At 39.8% G+C, this 16,929-nt stretch overlaps 1 protein-coding gene across 2 annotated transcripts in view; it reads left to right on the plus strand.

The window, feature by feature from the left end:
* The window catches only part of osbpl10 (oxysterol binding protein like 10), a 74,901-nt gene that overhangs the window by 9,855 nt on the left and 48,117 nt on the right, over positions 1 to 16,929 (plus strand). For both annotated transcript variants that reach the window (XM_023959615.1, XM_023959616.1), the window contains exons 2-4: positions 3,047 to 3,222; positions 13,924 to 14,003; positions 16,100 to 16,168. In XM_023959615.1, the coding sequence (XP_023815383.1) occupies positions 3,047 to 3,222; positions 13,924 to 14,003; positions 16,100 to 16,168 (325 nt within the window). The remainder of the gene's footprint in view (positions 1 to 3,046; positions 3,223 to 13,923; positions 14,004 to 16,099; positions 16,169 to 16,929) is intronic.

Below are 16,929 nucleotides of genomic sequence, written 5' to 3' on the forward strand. Positions count from 1 at the left end.
AAAGCATTTCTGGTTTTGACTTTTATTTTTAATTAAGCTACAGAATCTCTTCCATACTAAAACCCCTTCACATGAATATTCTCATTCCTAAAAGAAAGGCTAAAACTTTACTCTAAGCTGAGTTTTTGCAGTTCAGTTAATATGAAAAGTGCCCTGAAATGGCAGTCTAAATATCAAGCTCAAGGTTTCTTCTAGAGCTTTATCATGTTAAAGGTCTGCGCTGGCCAGAACTGCCTGGAGGGGTCAGCGGTAAAAGGCTTCATTCTGCTGACTGAACAATGGGGGCATTGGACTTCATGCACTGTATGTGTGGTGCACTGTGCATGCAGTTTGTAAGTGGTGGGGGGAACAGTGGGTTGGATGTAAACTGATGCAGGCAGGTTGCTCCCTGCTTGGCTGTGTTTGACATAAATCAGCAGTTCTGCTGATGGAAGAAGGCAAGACCGAGAGAGGGAATCAATTTTCAGACAGCAGTGTTCACAGAATCCTCTCAGGGAGCACAGGGAGGCAAAATGGGAACATGCCTCTCAGGAAGGATAAAAAAAGGATGTAATAGTTTGTCTGAATCACCCCATGCTGTAATGCTCGTATAAGAAATGATCAATTGGAAAAAAATGTGATTTATCCAGAACTTCAGCACAGTTGCTCATTTATTCTGCTGGTAAAAAGCCTGGCTTGTTATCATTTAGACTAATCATTTCTGCTGTTGGAGTGGATCAATCAAAAAACACAAAGCTGTGAGGATACAGTGGAAAATTATGCGTTTGCTTCCTGGAAGACCTCCCTTCCAGAGGGAATGCTTTGTGTTCTTATAAGACTTATGCACCCCAACACTCCAAGTGTGTGAAACTTGCTGAATGTAAACACCTGTGAGACTAAGTGGACTAGGGTCCTTTTGAGGTTTGTCCATCAAAAGCGGGCAGTAAAATCGGATTCTAATAAACGGCAGCAGCTTGATGGGGAGTTTCAAAGGTGAAGTCACAATGTAATCTAACATTGGAACAAATTATTCAGTTGGTCCTTTGGGCCTCTGAACTCTGAGATTAGTAGACTCACAATATTTCTCTTTCATTATATCATAAATTATTTTCAGTGACCCCCATCATGGTGATGCTAATCGCTAAGTAAATCGTCAAACGTATCTGATTATGTTTTTAGTTTGTAGCCAAAAGTCTTAAGGTTGTTATATGACAGGTGACAAATGTCACTGTGCGTCTTGATGGACGTTTATGTTTGTCTTAGTCCCAACTGTCCTTACGGGTGGATAGTACATCTATCGACGAAAAATGGTCAAACCTGTATGGGGCACGCGGGTGACCTGCATGAAAGGTCGTAGATCGCTTGGTGAACCTGTGGAGCTAAAATGTTCATGCACATTCTTCTCTACAGGCATACAGGGGTCAACAGGTTGGAGTGAACACAAACAACACGTATGGTTAAAGTAACACCGGGCTCGAAAACACATTGAAGCGACCATTTCTAATAAAAAATGTAAATGTGCATAAATGCATGTTTTGGAGTTCTGCGTAAAAAAACTCTTGCATTCACGTGTTGCTACTCAAGTCAGTTTTTGTGTATGTACAAAAACACAGAAAAAAAGTTAAACCAGAGGAACTTTGACCAATTGTGGACTCGGATTTGATAGTGACGTCTGGCTAGCATTAGGGCTGCACGATATGAGGAAAACTTGCGATATGCGATGTTAGTGATCAATATTGCAATGATGATATAACTTGCGATACATGAATAAATAGCAAAATAACCAAAACATTTTCATTTCACTGCAACAGTTTAATTTAAATGAGTCAAAATATCTTAAATTATTCTCCAAATGACCCTCGTCTACATAGGAAGCCAACATCTAACATAAAAGCTCCATCCAATTGGTCAAATGCATAAATGGATTTATTCGATTCGTTAAATAGTTCAAGCTGCCATAAGATTGTTTTAGAACATTTAAGGTTTACCATTTATTGCGACTTTCGCCGACTTTTGCGATATGAATATTGCACAGCTTGAAATTGCGATAACGATAAATTTGTAGTTTATTATGCAGGCCTAGCTAGCACCCTTTTCAAAACGCAAAACCGCTTAAATCTTAAATCCGCCTAAATCTGTGACATCAAGTCTTTACAATATCGGAATAGAGCTATGGAAAAAAGCCTGGAGCAAGATTCACCAGATTTGCACCACTTTGACATTTCGCAACAAGCCTCTCCCAACTGTGAGTATGTGCGCTAGTATTGGTCAGCAAGAGTCCAGTGTGATCACCTTTTACTAATAGCGCGTTCAAAAATGCCAGTTTTGCGTGTTCTTGAACACGCATCACATTACCGGTGTAAACATAGCATAAGGGTGAAGCAGGTGAGATGTAGGTGTGTCGTACGGAGTTTTAACATTTTGGACCCCTTCCAAATCCTGTGGACTATGCAAGTGGCCCTTATGTGCTGTTCACTTGATAAGTGTGCGGTCCTTGCTGGTACCTGACGGTTGGTAATTAGATAAGTGGCTGTACAGCTCAGTTGGCGTAAAAACTCTGCCAAACAACCTGTGCAGATCAGTGAAAGCTGATGCATTGTGGTGACTAGGATAAGGGTAAAACAACAGAGTTTAGTTTCCAAAGGTCTCTTATGTATCACATGCACACCTGTCCTGATGGGTGGTCATACGAGCCTCATGGGGACTGCAAGACACACTTTAATATGCAGCCACTTCTCTCTACGACCCTCCACAGACCCGGACAACCCAAAACCCGCAGCACTTGTGCAGGTTACCTGCTGTTTGGGTGCATGTGACTGAGGCTCTAGTTTAATCTCTCAATTATCGCTGCGTCCTTAATTTCTTACTCTCCACCCACCAAAGGTTCATGCAATGAAAAATTCTAAGAAGTGTCACGAGTAAACAACATAATGAGATCATAAAAGGGAACGATGATGACGATAATGCAAGTGGCGCGTATTCTTTGTCCCTCCTTGGTGTCTTTTTCTCCAGTCCATTACTCTCTCTAACTTGCCCGTGTCTCTTTCTCTCTTTATCTCTGATGCAGGTACTTTCTTGTAGATTCTGAGCTGGGTCAGCTGCAGTATTTCATCAATGAGCAAGGCAAGAGCCAGAAGCCTCGAGGATCCCTGCCGCTCATTGGAGCATCAGTAACTGCCAGTGATGAGGCGCCACACATGTTCATTGTAAACTCTGTGAATGGGGAACTTTACAAACTCAGAGGTATGACTCCAAACTGGTCTCCACTGCCCAAATATAGAAAACAAAACTCTTGACCATGCATGTGTGTGCAAATGAGTGTGCATGTTATTATGTACTTGTGGGGACTGCTTCTTGGGGTTAGCATCACTTTTAAGGACATTTGTCCTAATGAGGACGTTGGAGGTTGTCTTCAAGGTTTTGGGGCGCTTTCACAGTTACTTAAAGTGGACTTTTCCAAAAGTGTGGAAGTTGAGAAAATGTTTTTTTCGTTTGCTTTTACACACATTGGTTGACAGTGGACTAAACCATGTGGAATGGCTACACAGTCACAATAAGTGCTTGTTTGTCGATGGTGTTGCCCAAAGCAAACATATATCAGTAAGAGAGAAAAAATTAGGAGAAAATCCCTATCCAGTGGTCTAGTGATTACATGACATTATGGACACACGGCCCATCTTTTAACCAATTTGCACTTCTTAGACTTTGCTTTTTGGTTTCCTTTTTCTGTTTAGAAGAACCATAAAACTCTTTAGTCTGTTGGATAGTCTGTTTGCAAACATACTTTCGCTGGACCTCACAAATTGAGAGAACAAATAGTAATGCGTTCAGCAACATGTGTTCAAGCAACCATTTCCAATGAAAAGTCTTTGTAAATGCGCGTAAATGCGCGTTTCTGGCTTTTGCATTCAAATGTCTCACAGTCACATGTCTCTATGCAAGTTTGTAAGTCGGTTTTTGGGCTCTATGTACAAAACACGCAACCATTAAATGGGATTTGAAAGTTAAACCCGTAGAACTTTAATCAGAAAACTCTGCTTTGGTAGTCCCGTTTGGATGGCATCACGGAATTACCCACCGTTTAAAAAGGCTCATGAAGGAGAAATTAATAATTGCGGTTTGTGCCCAGCCGGATTTATGACACCAAGTATTTCAGATATTGGAATAGAGCTGTGAAAGAAAAAGCCTGGAGCAAGATTCATGATATCTACACCAAACCTCTTCCAATTGAAGGTACATGCGCTACTATCAGGGAGCGAGATTCCAGTGTAAACACCGTATCATAATGTAGCATAACGGAAACATCCCTTTGTGAAGTACCCCGAAGGTTGTAACTTTCACAGGTTGTGCAGAAGACTAAGAAGCAGAGGGAAAAAGTCAAGATGGCAGCAAAAAAACCTCGAATGCCCAGTTTCTGGGGCTGCAACAGTGTTTGCCACTTTATAGATAATGACCATCAACCTTATATGGGTGGCAGTGGCTCTAGGAGTTTATCAGGTTGTCCAACGATCAAGGGGTCGGCGGCCGCCAGTCAACTGCAGTTGTGTCTTTGGGCAAAACACCTCACACTCTCTGCTCCCAGTGTTGCTCCACTGGTGTGTGAATGGGCATGAATGTGGGATGGTCGAAGGGGCCCTCGGCGCGACCTGGCAGCAACGCCTCTGTCATCACCAAGTATGAATGAGGAGTGAATGAATAATGGACACAATGTAAGTGCTTTGAGCTTCTGGAAAAGCGCAGATAAATCCAATCCATTAATAATTTTATAATTATAAAGCCTGGTAGGACGGCTGCTGCCTTAAAATACACGTAAATAAAACAGAAACTGCACAATCTGAGTGTCACAGCCATCAAAAGAAATGAACGACCTTGGGAGTATTTCAGGCAGGCATCTCAGCAGTGCGTTTACCTGGTTACTCCTCCCTGCGGGCGGTTCAGCCCAATTAACTCACCTGTTCAGCGTACTACTTAAGTTCCAGGTGTGGGCGGTCCAATCCCTCTTCATCCATTTCCGCGAGCTCTGCGTTTGTCGCCCCACCCTCCTCCCCGGCTTCCACCGGTGAGCTCCGTTAGGGGTAGTTTTAATACCCAAAGTTTTCTATGGATATCTTTGTTTTATGTATCTGAACGGAACCTTATGCCAAATTAAAAGGAATATGGACTAAATCTTTTTCACTGCATTAGTTGTCTGACTGAAACGTGGTTCAGCAGAAGCAAACTGAGTGAGAGCTACAGTCCACTGAGGCAAATTGATGACCTTATTAAAGGACACGTCATAGTCCCAAAAGAACCACTCCACCCCCCCTTGACCATTACAAGTTCCTTTTTTTTTTAAAACTTTTTTTTAACCCTCCAACCACCTTCAATGAAATAAGACAAAACAGTTTACTTTCTTAGCTGCTACTAATTTACTACAAATTTCCTGAATCATTCAATGATCTGTTGAAGTGACCTAAGGGCAAACCGTCATCCCACCGAGAAGAAGAGTTGGGGCTGTGCTCTGCTGCTCACAGGATGGAGCATTTCCATTTCCAGCTCATAAGTAGGATGGGCCCATCATCAGGGAAGGTAGTGACATGGAACAGATGTCTTTCCAGGCAAGCAAACCCTGAGATGAGTGCGGTGCAGAAATATCAAACTACCCAGTTCCAAAAATAAATTCATGCTCTGCAGCAGAATAAAAGCATATGTAGCCAAAAACTTCAATTTGCCCAAACATTGGGAGACAAAGTGGCTCACATGTGTGCAACAGGCTGTAATTAAGACTGCCTGCTATGCACCGATCTAGTGTTGGTTGCTATAGGAACCTCTAAAGTGTGTCTTTGGATGGTAAAAGGCTAACTTTGTGAAGTTTTTTTCAGTGTTTGAATTTATAATTCTCTTTTTATTCAAGAGTCCCTGTCTCGTGTATGGGGATGTCAGAGTCCTTATTTTGTTGCTGAGGAAATATAAGCTTGAATTTTTGTTCCAGAACATTCGTGAATAAATTAATCTCTTTAATTTATGCAGCATCTGTCAGACAATGAGCTGTTACAGACTTTTTCTGTACTCTCTGAAGGATTTTGACAGGCTCATTAGGATGTCGGACACGGACGCACACAACACGCAAATGTTATAATATTTAAAATCTGAGAAGATTCTTGGTTCCTGTGACGGTTCCTCTTCATTTTAGAGTAGTACAGATTCTTAGTTTCTGTCACAGTTTATTACCTTTCCCTGAGAGGTTATTTGAGGTGAGTTGACTCATCACTTTTCTTTTCTAATCAAAAAATCTTAGTTGGCCAAATTGATTTCCTTGAATTTGCCTTTATATATTGTGGCAAAATCCATATTGCTATGTTATTGCATTCCCAAATAATAAGTTAAAAAAACATGCTAAGTCATAGTTAAGTATACAATTTGATGGGTTTTTTTAAGTTAAAAAAAACAAGTTGATTAAGAAAATCTTCCAGAAGCTGGAATATCGGAATTGGTTTATTTTAAGCAATAAAAATAAAAGAAAAAGAATTGTACTGTATAACTATTTATAGATATATTAAACTTCATCAAGAAAATTTGTCACAAAAAAGTAAAGATTTTATGGAAAAACTACAGACATGATTGCACCTGTATAGTACATGTTTGTAATGATGTACATTCCTCACCAAAAACAACCCCAAAGCCGTATTTTGATCCATTAACGCATCTCTAAGCATTCCTCCAAAAATCTGCTCTCTGAGAACCAGATCCCCAGATTGTGATGTCACAAATTGAGGACCAGCCCCTTCCAGGAAGAGTCTGCGCTGCCACCACTGCCACCAGGCTGACAGACACGCCCACTTTTTTAGTGGAGTTAGCAGTGATCAGTGAGGGCTGTTGACATGGGTTATGACCAGACGTCAATCTGGTGTTTTTGAGATAAATAGGAATAAAGACTGTGGGTTGGGACGTCTCATCTGGAATAATTTTCAACCTCCTAATCGTTTTAGAATGAACAGACACAAGTTTCCACAGTAACATAGTCAAATTTTGTGGAGTGGAAATCTGTAAAGGAGGAGGATAATCACCATATTGAAACAGGACATATCAAACATCGTTTAGAATCATAATAATTCTGTGTTGGGAGCCACTATAGGAGGAAATTGTCATGTAATTAAAGTGTTTTTGTCCTCATGTCTTGATAAAGGATGTCTGAAAATTTAGACCATAATAATTTCCGACACTTTAACCACCTCTGCTAATAGGCTAAGATTGGCTCATGAGGAAATGATGTCAATAATCTCTTAAAACAAATTAAAAAATTATCTTTAATCGATAATAATAAGGAGTTGCTGTTTTCTTAAGAGCGATTATGGGGTTTGTGTTTAGTGTAATTGAGTTGTTTTGGAGAGCTGGTTGCTGTAATTGCAGAGCAGCCTATCCAGCCTTTGTACTTCCTTCCACTTGAAGTGTTTGTTTAAAGGATCCAACCCATAAAGCCTTGCAGCATGTTAATTAAATATAACTGCTTGTTCAGGCATTAATCCTCAGACTCGCCATCATCATAACCAATATCACCTTCATGATGCTGTAATTAAAACAGCTGTAATGAACCCCTGGTGTCCTAATTGACTGGAAGGAGGTTTCTGTTTTACAGCTTCGTTAAACCCTCGTTTATCAGTTTTTTTTGGCATTTTCTATTGACACTTGAGGAACACGGTAGTATCAGTGTGGGGACCAAGGGTTGGACAGAGCATCATTATCTGCTCCTGATTCCCAACGATTTGGATAAAGAAATATTCAGAAATACAATTTAAGCTTAGCTTTCTTTATTAATGTCCTCCATCATTAGAAAAGTGCTACAAGAATATGTTAAAAACACAATTTTCATCGAAGTGGGTCTTTGAATTTAGCAGCTTTTTCTGCTTTTACAGGCTGGCATCATCATCTGTACTACCAGAGAAGCATGTCCATCAGAAGCATGTGCATCATTTGTATTTCCAATTAAGCAGGTGTGCATTTGCATAGCTGCACGCTCTCCTCAGACAGAAGCATAATGATCTGTAATCACTGCTGAGTTCGATGCACACAGACACAATCTGAGAGCTCCGCTCAGCGTAGAGGATGTCTGCAGATGGTGACAGTAAAGCAGGACGGTGGATGCTGGAGATCTGTGCAGAGAGTCCGGAGCTCAGGTGTTTCTGTGTCGTTTCCCATCCCCCAGGAATGGGGAGGGCTTCTTGGCTGTGCAGCCCTCCCCAGGGATGGAAACCAAATCAGGTTGCGTGATGCACGAGCTTCATTTTCCTGAAGTGGCCTTTTCACTTAAAGAGGCCCTTTGTAGAGTTTCTGGACACAGTGGCAGATGCCGTCAGGGTTGAGTGATTAGTAGCTACATCAGAAAGGTCTTTATTTTGAAAAACCTTCTGTTAGCATGTATTGAAAGTTTGCTTTTATTTTGGAATAACAAGATTTTAATGCAGTTTCATCTGTCATTTGCTTCTTCGGAACTAAAAACTGGTTTTAAAGTTTTAATTCAAAAGTGGAACAGGAACAGATCTTTTCCAAATTTCAAATCAAATTAAACTTTATTTAAAAAGCACTTTTTATACACAAAGTGTTTCTTTAAATTATACATTTTTTAAGTTTAAAAACCAAAAGCAAAAGACCTTCAAACAAACAAACAAATAGATTAATAAAATAAATATAAATATTGAAATCCATAATATAAACACACACAATACCCCCAAAATGAAACGTATAATAATTTATGAATGGATTTAAAGGAGAAATCTGGCTTCATACTGAAGTGGGGAATTGATTATTTGGAGACTTTTTCACCTATATTCTCATAGGATTCTACCAGGGGACCTCATGGTTCTCAATGCTGTAATCCACTGGATTCTATTGTGGACGACCAGAGAGACTCAGGGCTGTAAATCTGAAGGAGGAATGAAGTAGTAAAGGGCGTCGGGGAAGGAAAACACACATTTACGCTTTCTAATGTTGCTGTTTGTAACGTTATGCGGCTAATATACACAATAAACAGTGTTTTTAATATCAGATTTCTGCTTTTAAAGTGTGAACAGCATCTGTGTCCGACTCTGAATGTCGATGGTATCATATCAATCATGTAGAAATGACCAAATAAAAGTGGTTAGTTGACAGCTTTAAAGAGTGGGTCCGAAAACAAAGTTCGCATCCTGCTGAGCTCAGCAGATTTCCACCCCACTGAAATTCTTTGAAGGGAGTTGAAAGTCTGTGTTGCCCAGTGACAGCCCCAAAACATCACTGCTGTAGAGGAGATCTGCATGGAGGAATGGGCCAAAACACCAGCAACAGTTTGTAAAAAACCTTGTGAAGACTTACAGAAAACGTTTGATTGCTGTCGATGCCAAAAAGGATATATAATAAAGATCGTGTTGAGCTTTTGTTATTGACCAAATAATTATTTCCCACCATAATTTACCAATAAATTCTTTAAAGATCAGACTAAGTGATTTCATGGATTTTTTTTCTCATTCTGTCTCTCATAGTTGAGGTATACCTATGATGAAACTTACAGGCCTCTTTCATCTTTTTAAGTGGGTGAACTTGCACAATGGTGGCTGACTAAATACTTTTTTGCCCCCGTGTACTCAGCGCTGCATGTGGGTGTGTGCTGTGACGACCTTGCATCAGACTGTTTTCCTTAGACTTCTGCAAGCTGCAGCACTGCCAGCTTCTCTCAGCAGAGACAGTCAGGGATGTTCGGTTATGTCATTCGTTCTCGTTCAGTTTGAGTCTTTCTGTGACTGACAGCAGTTTAGATGAAAACCATGTTTCTGGCAAACCTGAAAATCTGTAGAGAAATCTTTGGTGTAATGAGGTCATTCATGCAGGAGTCCGCTGCGGCTCGTGGGCTGAACGTTTGCTCACTTTGACAGTTAAGATTGCATTCATTCAGTAGAAACGAGCTGTATACCGTAATTACTGTTGTTTGTTCAATTGAATCATTTCACTTCTAATCTTTGACTGTTTCTCAATCATTCAGGCATAAAACAGGCTCTGCTGTTGGATTCATATCACCAACCAGCGGCCTTAGAATCAAATTGTACCTTCAGGCGTTTTCCTTCAGGCAAGCTGTTCACCATCCGTTCCTGTTTTTCCGTTAAATGTCGGAGAAGCCCAAAGCTTACAGTTTATGGCCAACTTCTCAAATGTCATGCTCCATAGTATTTGTCTCACTTCATTTCCTTTCTGCTCTGCGTTTGCTGAATTTCCAGCTTTTTGGTAAAATGTTTCTCAATCTTCTCTGGTATCTTCATTACTTTTCTGCATTTTTGCTATAATTTTTTGTATCTTCCATGATGTTGAGACAGCTGTGTTGTAATATTTGGCTATAAAAATAAAATTGAATTAAATGGAGGGATGGTTATGGGGAACTACACTACCTGCACAATTTTGCTGCATTCAAGCGTCGTGGGAAAAATGTTTTTTTTTTCTCTTTAAATGCAGTGCATGATTAGAAGATCTTTTAATGTTTAAAGTATATGCAGAAACATTTCTGGAAATTACTAAATCATGATGAACACAGATTTTGTTTTATTTACATTTAGACTTTGTTAAATATATATGAATTAATTGCTTAGGGCCATTGCTCATCTGGAAAGGAAAGATGGGTCGTTTTCTACATTTTTTATGCTCCTATTTGCAAAACAAACAAAAGCAAATATGTTGAAGATTCTTTATCACCAAATCTGTCTAGAAATTATTAAACGCAAGTTTGTTCATACAACACGTGTTCAAAGACAATTCAGATTTCTTTACATAAAACATTAAAATAAAAATAAAAAGAAAGATAAAAAAAATGACTGAAACCCACTGAAACTTACAGTAAACATTTGCATATAAACTAATCGAATGCAGCTGAGAACAGGCGGGTCTTTAACCTCGATTTAAATCAACGGTTTCATCTGATCTAAGGCTTTCTGGAAGTCTTTTCCAGATCTGTGCAGCATAGAAGCTACATCCAGCTTTTGGATGTTTGGTTTGGACTCTAGAAAGTGACCAAAAACTGAAATGTATCATAATTTTGCAGCTGTGTTTTGTGACACAGTTGTTTAAATATAATTGAAATATTCCTGGGAGACCAGCCTAGGCCTTGCTATTAAAGTGAAAATGTCTTAAAAACCAAATTCATGAAATAACTAAGGGCATAAATAAGGGCAAAGGGTTGATTCAATCAATAAACCTATATATTTATGTTGTGATGTGACATTTTGCTTCCTTTTTTCACATATTAGTCATATTTTATAGGATATCTTTTAAAAATATGAATATCACTCAGAAATAGCACAAATTAAGATGATCGGCTGTTTTTAAATTAACATTTGAATATTTAAGATAAAAAGATTTTTCCAACTTTTACTGGACCTATTAAAAAAACAACTTTTTATTTAGTACTTTCTGGTACGGCACAAATGTGTTGTTCCAGAAGATGCATTGGTGGAATTTATTCAGGCCCTGCACCTGCATACCAGACCCCGACCATCACACTTCCACCTCTGTGTTTGCCTGCTGTTATAAAGTTTATATTAGTTTGAATCCATATATAAAGGAATGCACAGCCTCAAAAAATTTCATTATTTTGTATTTTCTGTCCCAAGAATATTTGTTTGAAGATCTCAGAGATGATCCAGATATTTGAGACCTTTTGATCTGCAGGTTTTTTTCTGCTTGAATCCATTTTTGTCTTTTATTGTTGGATCATGAACTCAGATCTGAACTCAGTCATGTGGGGCCCTTTCCATGTTGCTCTTTCATCACCCCCTGGATCAGTTGTTCCTGAAGTCACTTTGGTCTGATGACGACTTGTGGAAAGTTCCTCCACTCGTCTATATTTTCTCCACTTGTAGAAAATGGTTCAACGAAATCCCAAAGACCTAAAAATTATAAGAAGTCTCCTCTTTGTGCAGAAATCATCAGTTTAAACTGTCGTTATATTTTTGTTATATTAGAATAAATGATAAATGATGCGAGTCCCTTAAAATATGGAACAAATATGGGGAAAAAAATGGTTTTATCTTTTTTCTGATGAAAGCTGGCTGCATTCTTATCCTGAAAATCAGTATTTTCTCTGTTGGTTTGCCTGTTGTTGAGCCTCATTGACAGCAGTGTTTGCCGCCTCAATGCCAACAGCAAAACCAAAAGCAGCTGCTTGCGGAGCTGCTCACAATGAGCCGAAACGAGAGCTGGAGTCTTGGAATTTTTAGCCAAACTGTAAGCCTTCAGTTGCAAAAATATGTGAAGAACAATGCGAGCTGCATGGTGGTGTAGTGGCAATTACCCCCACCTCACAGTGAGAAGGCCCTGGTTCAAAATCTTTTCTGTGTGGAGTTTGCGTGCTCTCCTTATCCATGCGTGAGTTTTTTTCAGGTTAACTCCCACAGTCCAAAGACATGCGGTTTAGGTTGATTGATGATCTACATTCTGGGAGCCGGTTTAGCTCGTGCTGGTTTGCGGCGCCTTCCGTCCGTGAAACCAGGGTTCGAATCCGGGCTGCTCCCTGTTCCCTTCTCTACCTCTGTGCCGGTCCCAAGCCCGGTTGCTTTGAGAAGGTTGCGTCAGGAAGGGCATCCGGCGTTAAACATTGCCAAGTTTACCATGCGACTTGTTCGCTGTGGCGACCCCTGATGGGAAAAGCCAAAAGAGGAAGAAGAAGAAGATGATCTACATTTTCTATAGGTGTTAATGTGAGGAAGAGTGTGGCCCCGCAGCAGACTGGCGACCTGTCCACGGTGTACCCCTCCTTCACCCAACAGTTTTTTTATTTATCTGTTTTTAAATACTCATATTTGCTTTTATGTAATAATAATAATAATAATAATAATGGATTGGATTTATCTGCGCTTTTCAAGACACCCAAAGCGCTTACATTGTGTCCATTATTCATTCACTCCTCTTTCATACTTGGTGATGGTAAGCTATGGTTGTAGCCACAGCTGCCCTGGGGCGGACTGACAGAGGCGTGGCTGCCATTTCGCGCCTACGGCCCCTCTGACCATCACCGGGATCATTCATGCGCATTCACACACCAGTGGAGCCACACTGGAGGCAAGGAGGGTGAAGTGTCTTGCCCAAGGACACAACAACATTTTCGGCTGGTGGGAGCGGGGATCGAACCGCCAACCCTTCGATCATTGGACGACCCGCTCAACCACCTGAGCCACTGTCGCCCCATGAAACACAAAGCCCTTTGTGTTTCATGGGAATGACCGGCGCTAAACAAATAAAGTTTGGAGTTTGAACCGTTGCTGGGATAGGCTCCAGCAACCCCATGACACTGAGAGGGAGTCGGCAAGTTTAATAAATGGATGAATGGAGGCTTTAGGTTGGCATCCATCATTTGATCCAAATGTATTCTCATATTTGCTGCAGAAAGTTACAATTTCTTTTAAAACACTTGATTTTGAATCCACAACTATTCTATTTAACCACAAAAATAATGTTGAATTTAAGCATAAATATTATTAAACTTCATGGTATCAAAGTTGGGCTTTTATACAAGTTTGTTTTTTATATATTTTGGATCAGTGTTATCCTAGAATTAATGTTACTGGAAGTGAACTGAGAAGTATCTATGAACTTATTGATGAGATGTTTTACAAAATAAACGTATTTTTCCATTTTTCTGTCCTGCACATGAACCAGTGGACTTGTCTCTGTCTTTTCTGTCCCTACCATCTTGATGGTGTCATGAAAGTAAAAGGTCAGGAGGTTACAGACAAATATATCAAGCTGATGTTTTTGAACAAAAACAAAACAAAAGCTTTTTTATGGGAAATGTTTTTTTGGACTATGTCTGTACCAAGAATGTCAAATGTTAATATCTCACCAATAAACTTCCCTCAGTGTGAACCCACATGAATATTATCTCCAGTGTTCGATCTCTCCGGATCGATGTTCATTAATGTTCATTCGTTCTCTGTCTGTGTGTGATTGCAGCTGGTGATGCCAAAGAACAACAGTTCTGGATCAATCACCTTCAAGCATGTGCCAGACGCTACTCTGACAGCAGTGCCACGGTAAAAAGAACACAACAGGAGACACAACAACTATCAGGAATATTACATCGAGAAATCATGAAACGTTTGCTTTAAAATATAAGGAACTTTTATGATATTTCTGCTACTAAACCCAACATTTCAGGAAAATATGACAGTAGTTGCTGCTTTACTCCAAGATGCAATTTTCCCAATAATTGCTAAGCTTTTCGTGTCTGTGGGAGCTTATTTTTTTTCAGCAGTCAGTTTCAGATATTAGCCTCATGGATTAGTGCGTGTTCTTGTACAGCGATGGGTGTAGTATTGGCTTTTAAGGACATATATTTGCGGATGTGAGCGCCGTCTGCATTTGCCGGGTTCTGCTCCCATTTGCCTTATCCAGTAAAAGGCGAGAGCTGTTATAGAGTTTCTTCTGGAGCGCCGCTGCTGCTGGTGAAGTCGTAGGTGCGTGGATGCAAGAAATTACCCACCGTTTGTTCATGTTACAAACTTTTTGCAACAAATTTAGAAAAGTTCTACCACATATTTAACTTTTAGATGTGGATTTGGCTGTATTTTACACAGATTTTTAGTAAAATAAAAATAATTTCTTTAGTGGCAGTTCGGTGATATTTTTTTTTTTCAATTGAATCAGTAGATTGAAGTAAACCCAGTTGTGGAATCTGGTACTAAAGTGATTTTTGGCCTTATGGTGGCATTAAGTTACATTACAGATAAGGAAAGAGGCATAAATTGCCCATTAAATGCTGTTTGCAGGTTTTAATCGTAATCATAAATTTATTTCTATAGTATTAAACCTTACTTTGGTTATAAATGTTTAAATTCAGTACATTTAATCCTCTGTACGCTTCTCAAGTCGTCCTTTGTTTAATATTAGCAATTTTGGGAGACGCCCATGCTGCATTTAGGCCGATTCTGATTGGACAGGATCACATATCATGTCATTATGGCTGGGTTTTTTTTCTATGTGTTTTGTTGATAAACTGTTCAAACTCCCACTCCGGTCATCTTTGGAACTATTTTCAAAGTGTTCCTAGGGGTCTTTTGATTACGATTATGCCGTTTTCAGCCCAAAAGAAAAAAAAACTCATTTTCTAGGACATAATTTTATTAGAAATTTACCTCAGAGTTGTGTGAAGAGTTATGGCTAAAATGGCAAGCAATATTGGAGCTGACCAGCTCAGACGAGAAAAACAAAGACGTTCATGGATCTATTTGTATACAAATGGATGCATCAGAATGGAGCGGAGCAGAGAGCTTGTGGTCCGCCCAGAAATTAAGTCTTTTTCAAGCTGCATTGTTTTGTCTGCTCCTGATTCATAATGATTTGAAGAAAAAAAATACTCAGAAATGCAATTTTGATCTTAACTGTCTTTATAAATGTCCTCCGTCATCAGAAAAATGCAGCAAGAACACGTTAAAAAACAAAAACAGTTTTCATCAGAATTGGTCTTTAAGGGTTTCAAACGCAACTTAAGTCATAGAAAACTCATAAGGAAGAAAAAGCTGCAAGGTAATAAACGTTAACTGCTTTAAGTAAACTATTCCAACTTCGTAAACTCTGTCAGCGATATAGTAAAAACCAGTCAGGCCACTGCAGAACCTCCAAAAATGCAAAATCATCTTAGTTATACATACTAATATAAGCTCCCCTTGTGTAGTGACATGTTTGTTTTGTTCAAACTGTTTAATACTAGCAGAATCACAGTTGGTCACAGTTGTTAGCTTAAAAGTTTCATAAACAGCTTTCTCTGCTGCCTTTCTATCCAGTAAGTAACAGACTCCACCCACTGCTGCCTTGTCTAAATATCCTAGTCTTTCACATCCAAAAACACACTTTTTGATCCTTTTCTTTAGTTGTTTCTAAGCAGCGAGGCAGACACATTTCTGAATATCCTTCTGGACTGATCATCACAAATCATAACAAACATAAATTTGAAGCTTGAGACAAAATTTGCTGTAAATCTTACATTTGGATCCCCCAAAAAACAGATAATTATGTGTCTACAGATGATCATGAATATCAGCTAGCCTTCTAGTGGTCTGTTGTGGTTTCCATCCCTCATTGTGAGACTTCCGCTGCCGTGCTGCGTTGATGCCTGCGTGTTTGATTCCAGGTGAGGAAGCTGAAAGGCTCAGATGAACACCTGTGTGTGGACAGAGCTGGAGGAGGGCAGGAGGTGACGGTGAGTGAACTCAACTCTCAGTTTCATGCTGACGAATCTTCTGCTCTCGACTCAAACGCGAGTCTTTCAAACAATTAAACACCACGTTCTCATTATGCCGCCTTATTACCGGCTCGGTTAATCCTCCTGCAGCTCCTCAACACTTCAGACTGCTTCACAGCTGCAGCTGAGGTAAAGAGCAATAACTCAGCTCAACCATGTAGAAAAAAGCAATAACGGAGAGTGTGAAAATTGAATAAAAAAAGAGGAGGTCTTATTTTGCCTTCGCTCTGCCCATATGTGAAGGGTGGCTGTATTTGTTCTTGTTTTGCGACTGCGGCGCCTTTCCAGGGCTACATCTGTCATTACCGCTGCAGCTGCTGAGGACTCATCACCAAGCAGTTTCTGCCAGGAAGATTGTTATCGCAGCTCCTCTGCTGAGGAGGCAGCCGGCATCGGGGGCTCAGATACATCACAGATAATGGCTCCGTTTGGCTAAATGTGTTTGCCCTTAAAAGGACAACGACTCTTGTTCCGCTCTTAGGCGGATACTTTTTTTTACACTTTGGATTGATTTAAACATGATTCCAGTTTGACTTTGATTTAAAGTCAACTGTTGGAGTGAGATCCTCAAAGAACTAAAAGTATGTGTCTACAGACAATCATGACTAACAGCTAGCCTTCTTATGTTCTTCTGCGAGGAAAAATGGTCAAACCCGTACGTGGTAAGCAGGTAGACTCAGACGAAAAATCAAGATTGTAGACTGCTCGGTTACCCAATA

This window comes from Oryzias latipes, chromosome 11 (genome assembly GCF_002234675.1).
Source record: "Oryzias latipes chromosome 11, ASM223467v1".
Taxonomy (NCBI): domain Eukaryota; kingdom Metazoa; phylum Chordata; class Actinopteri; order Beloniformes; family Adrianichthyidae; genus Oryzias; species Oryzias latipes.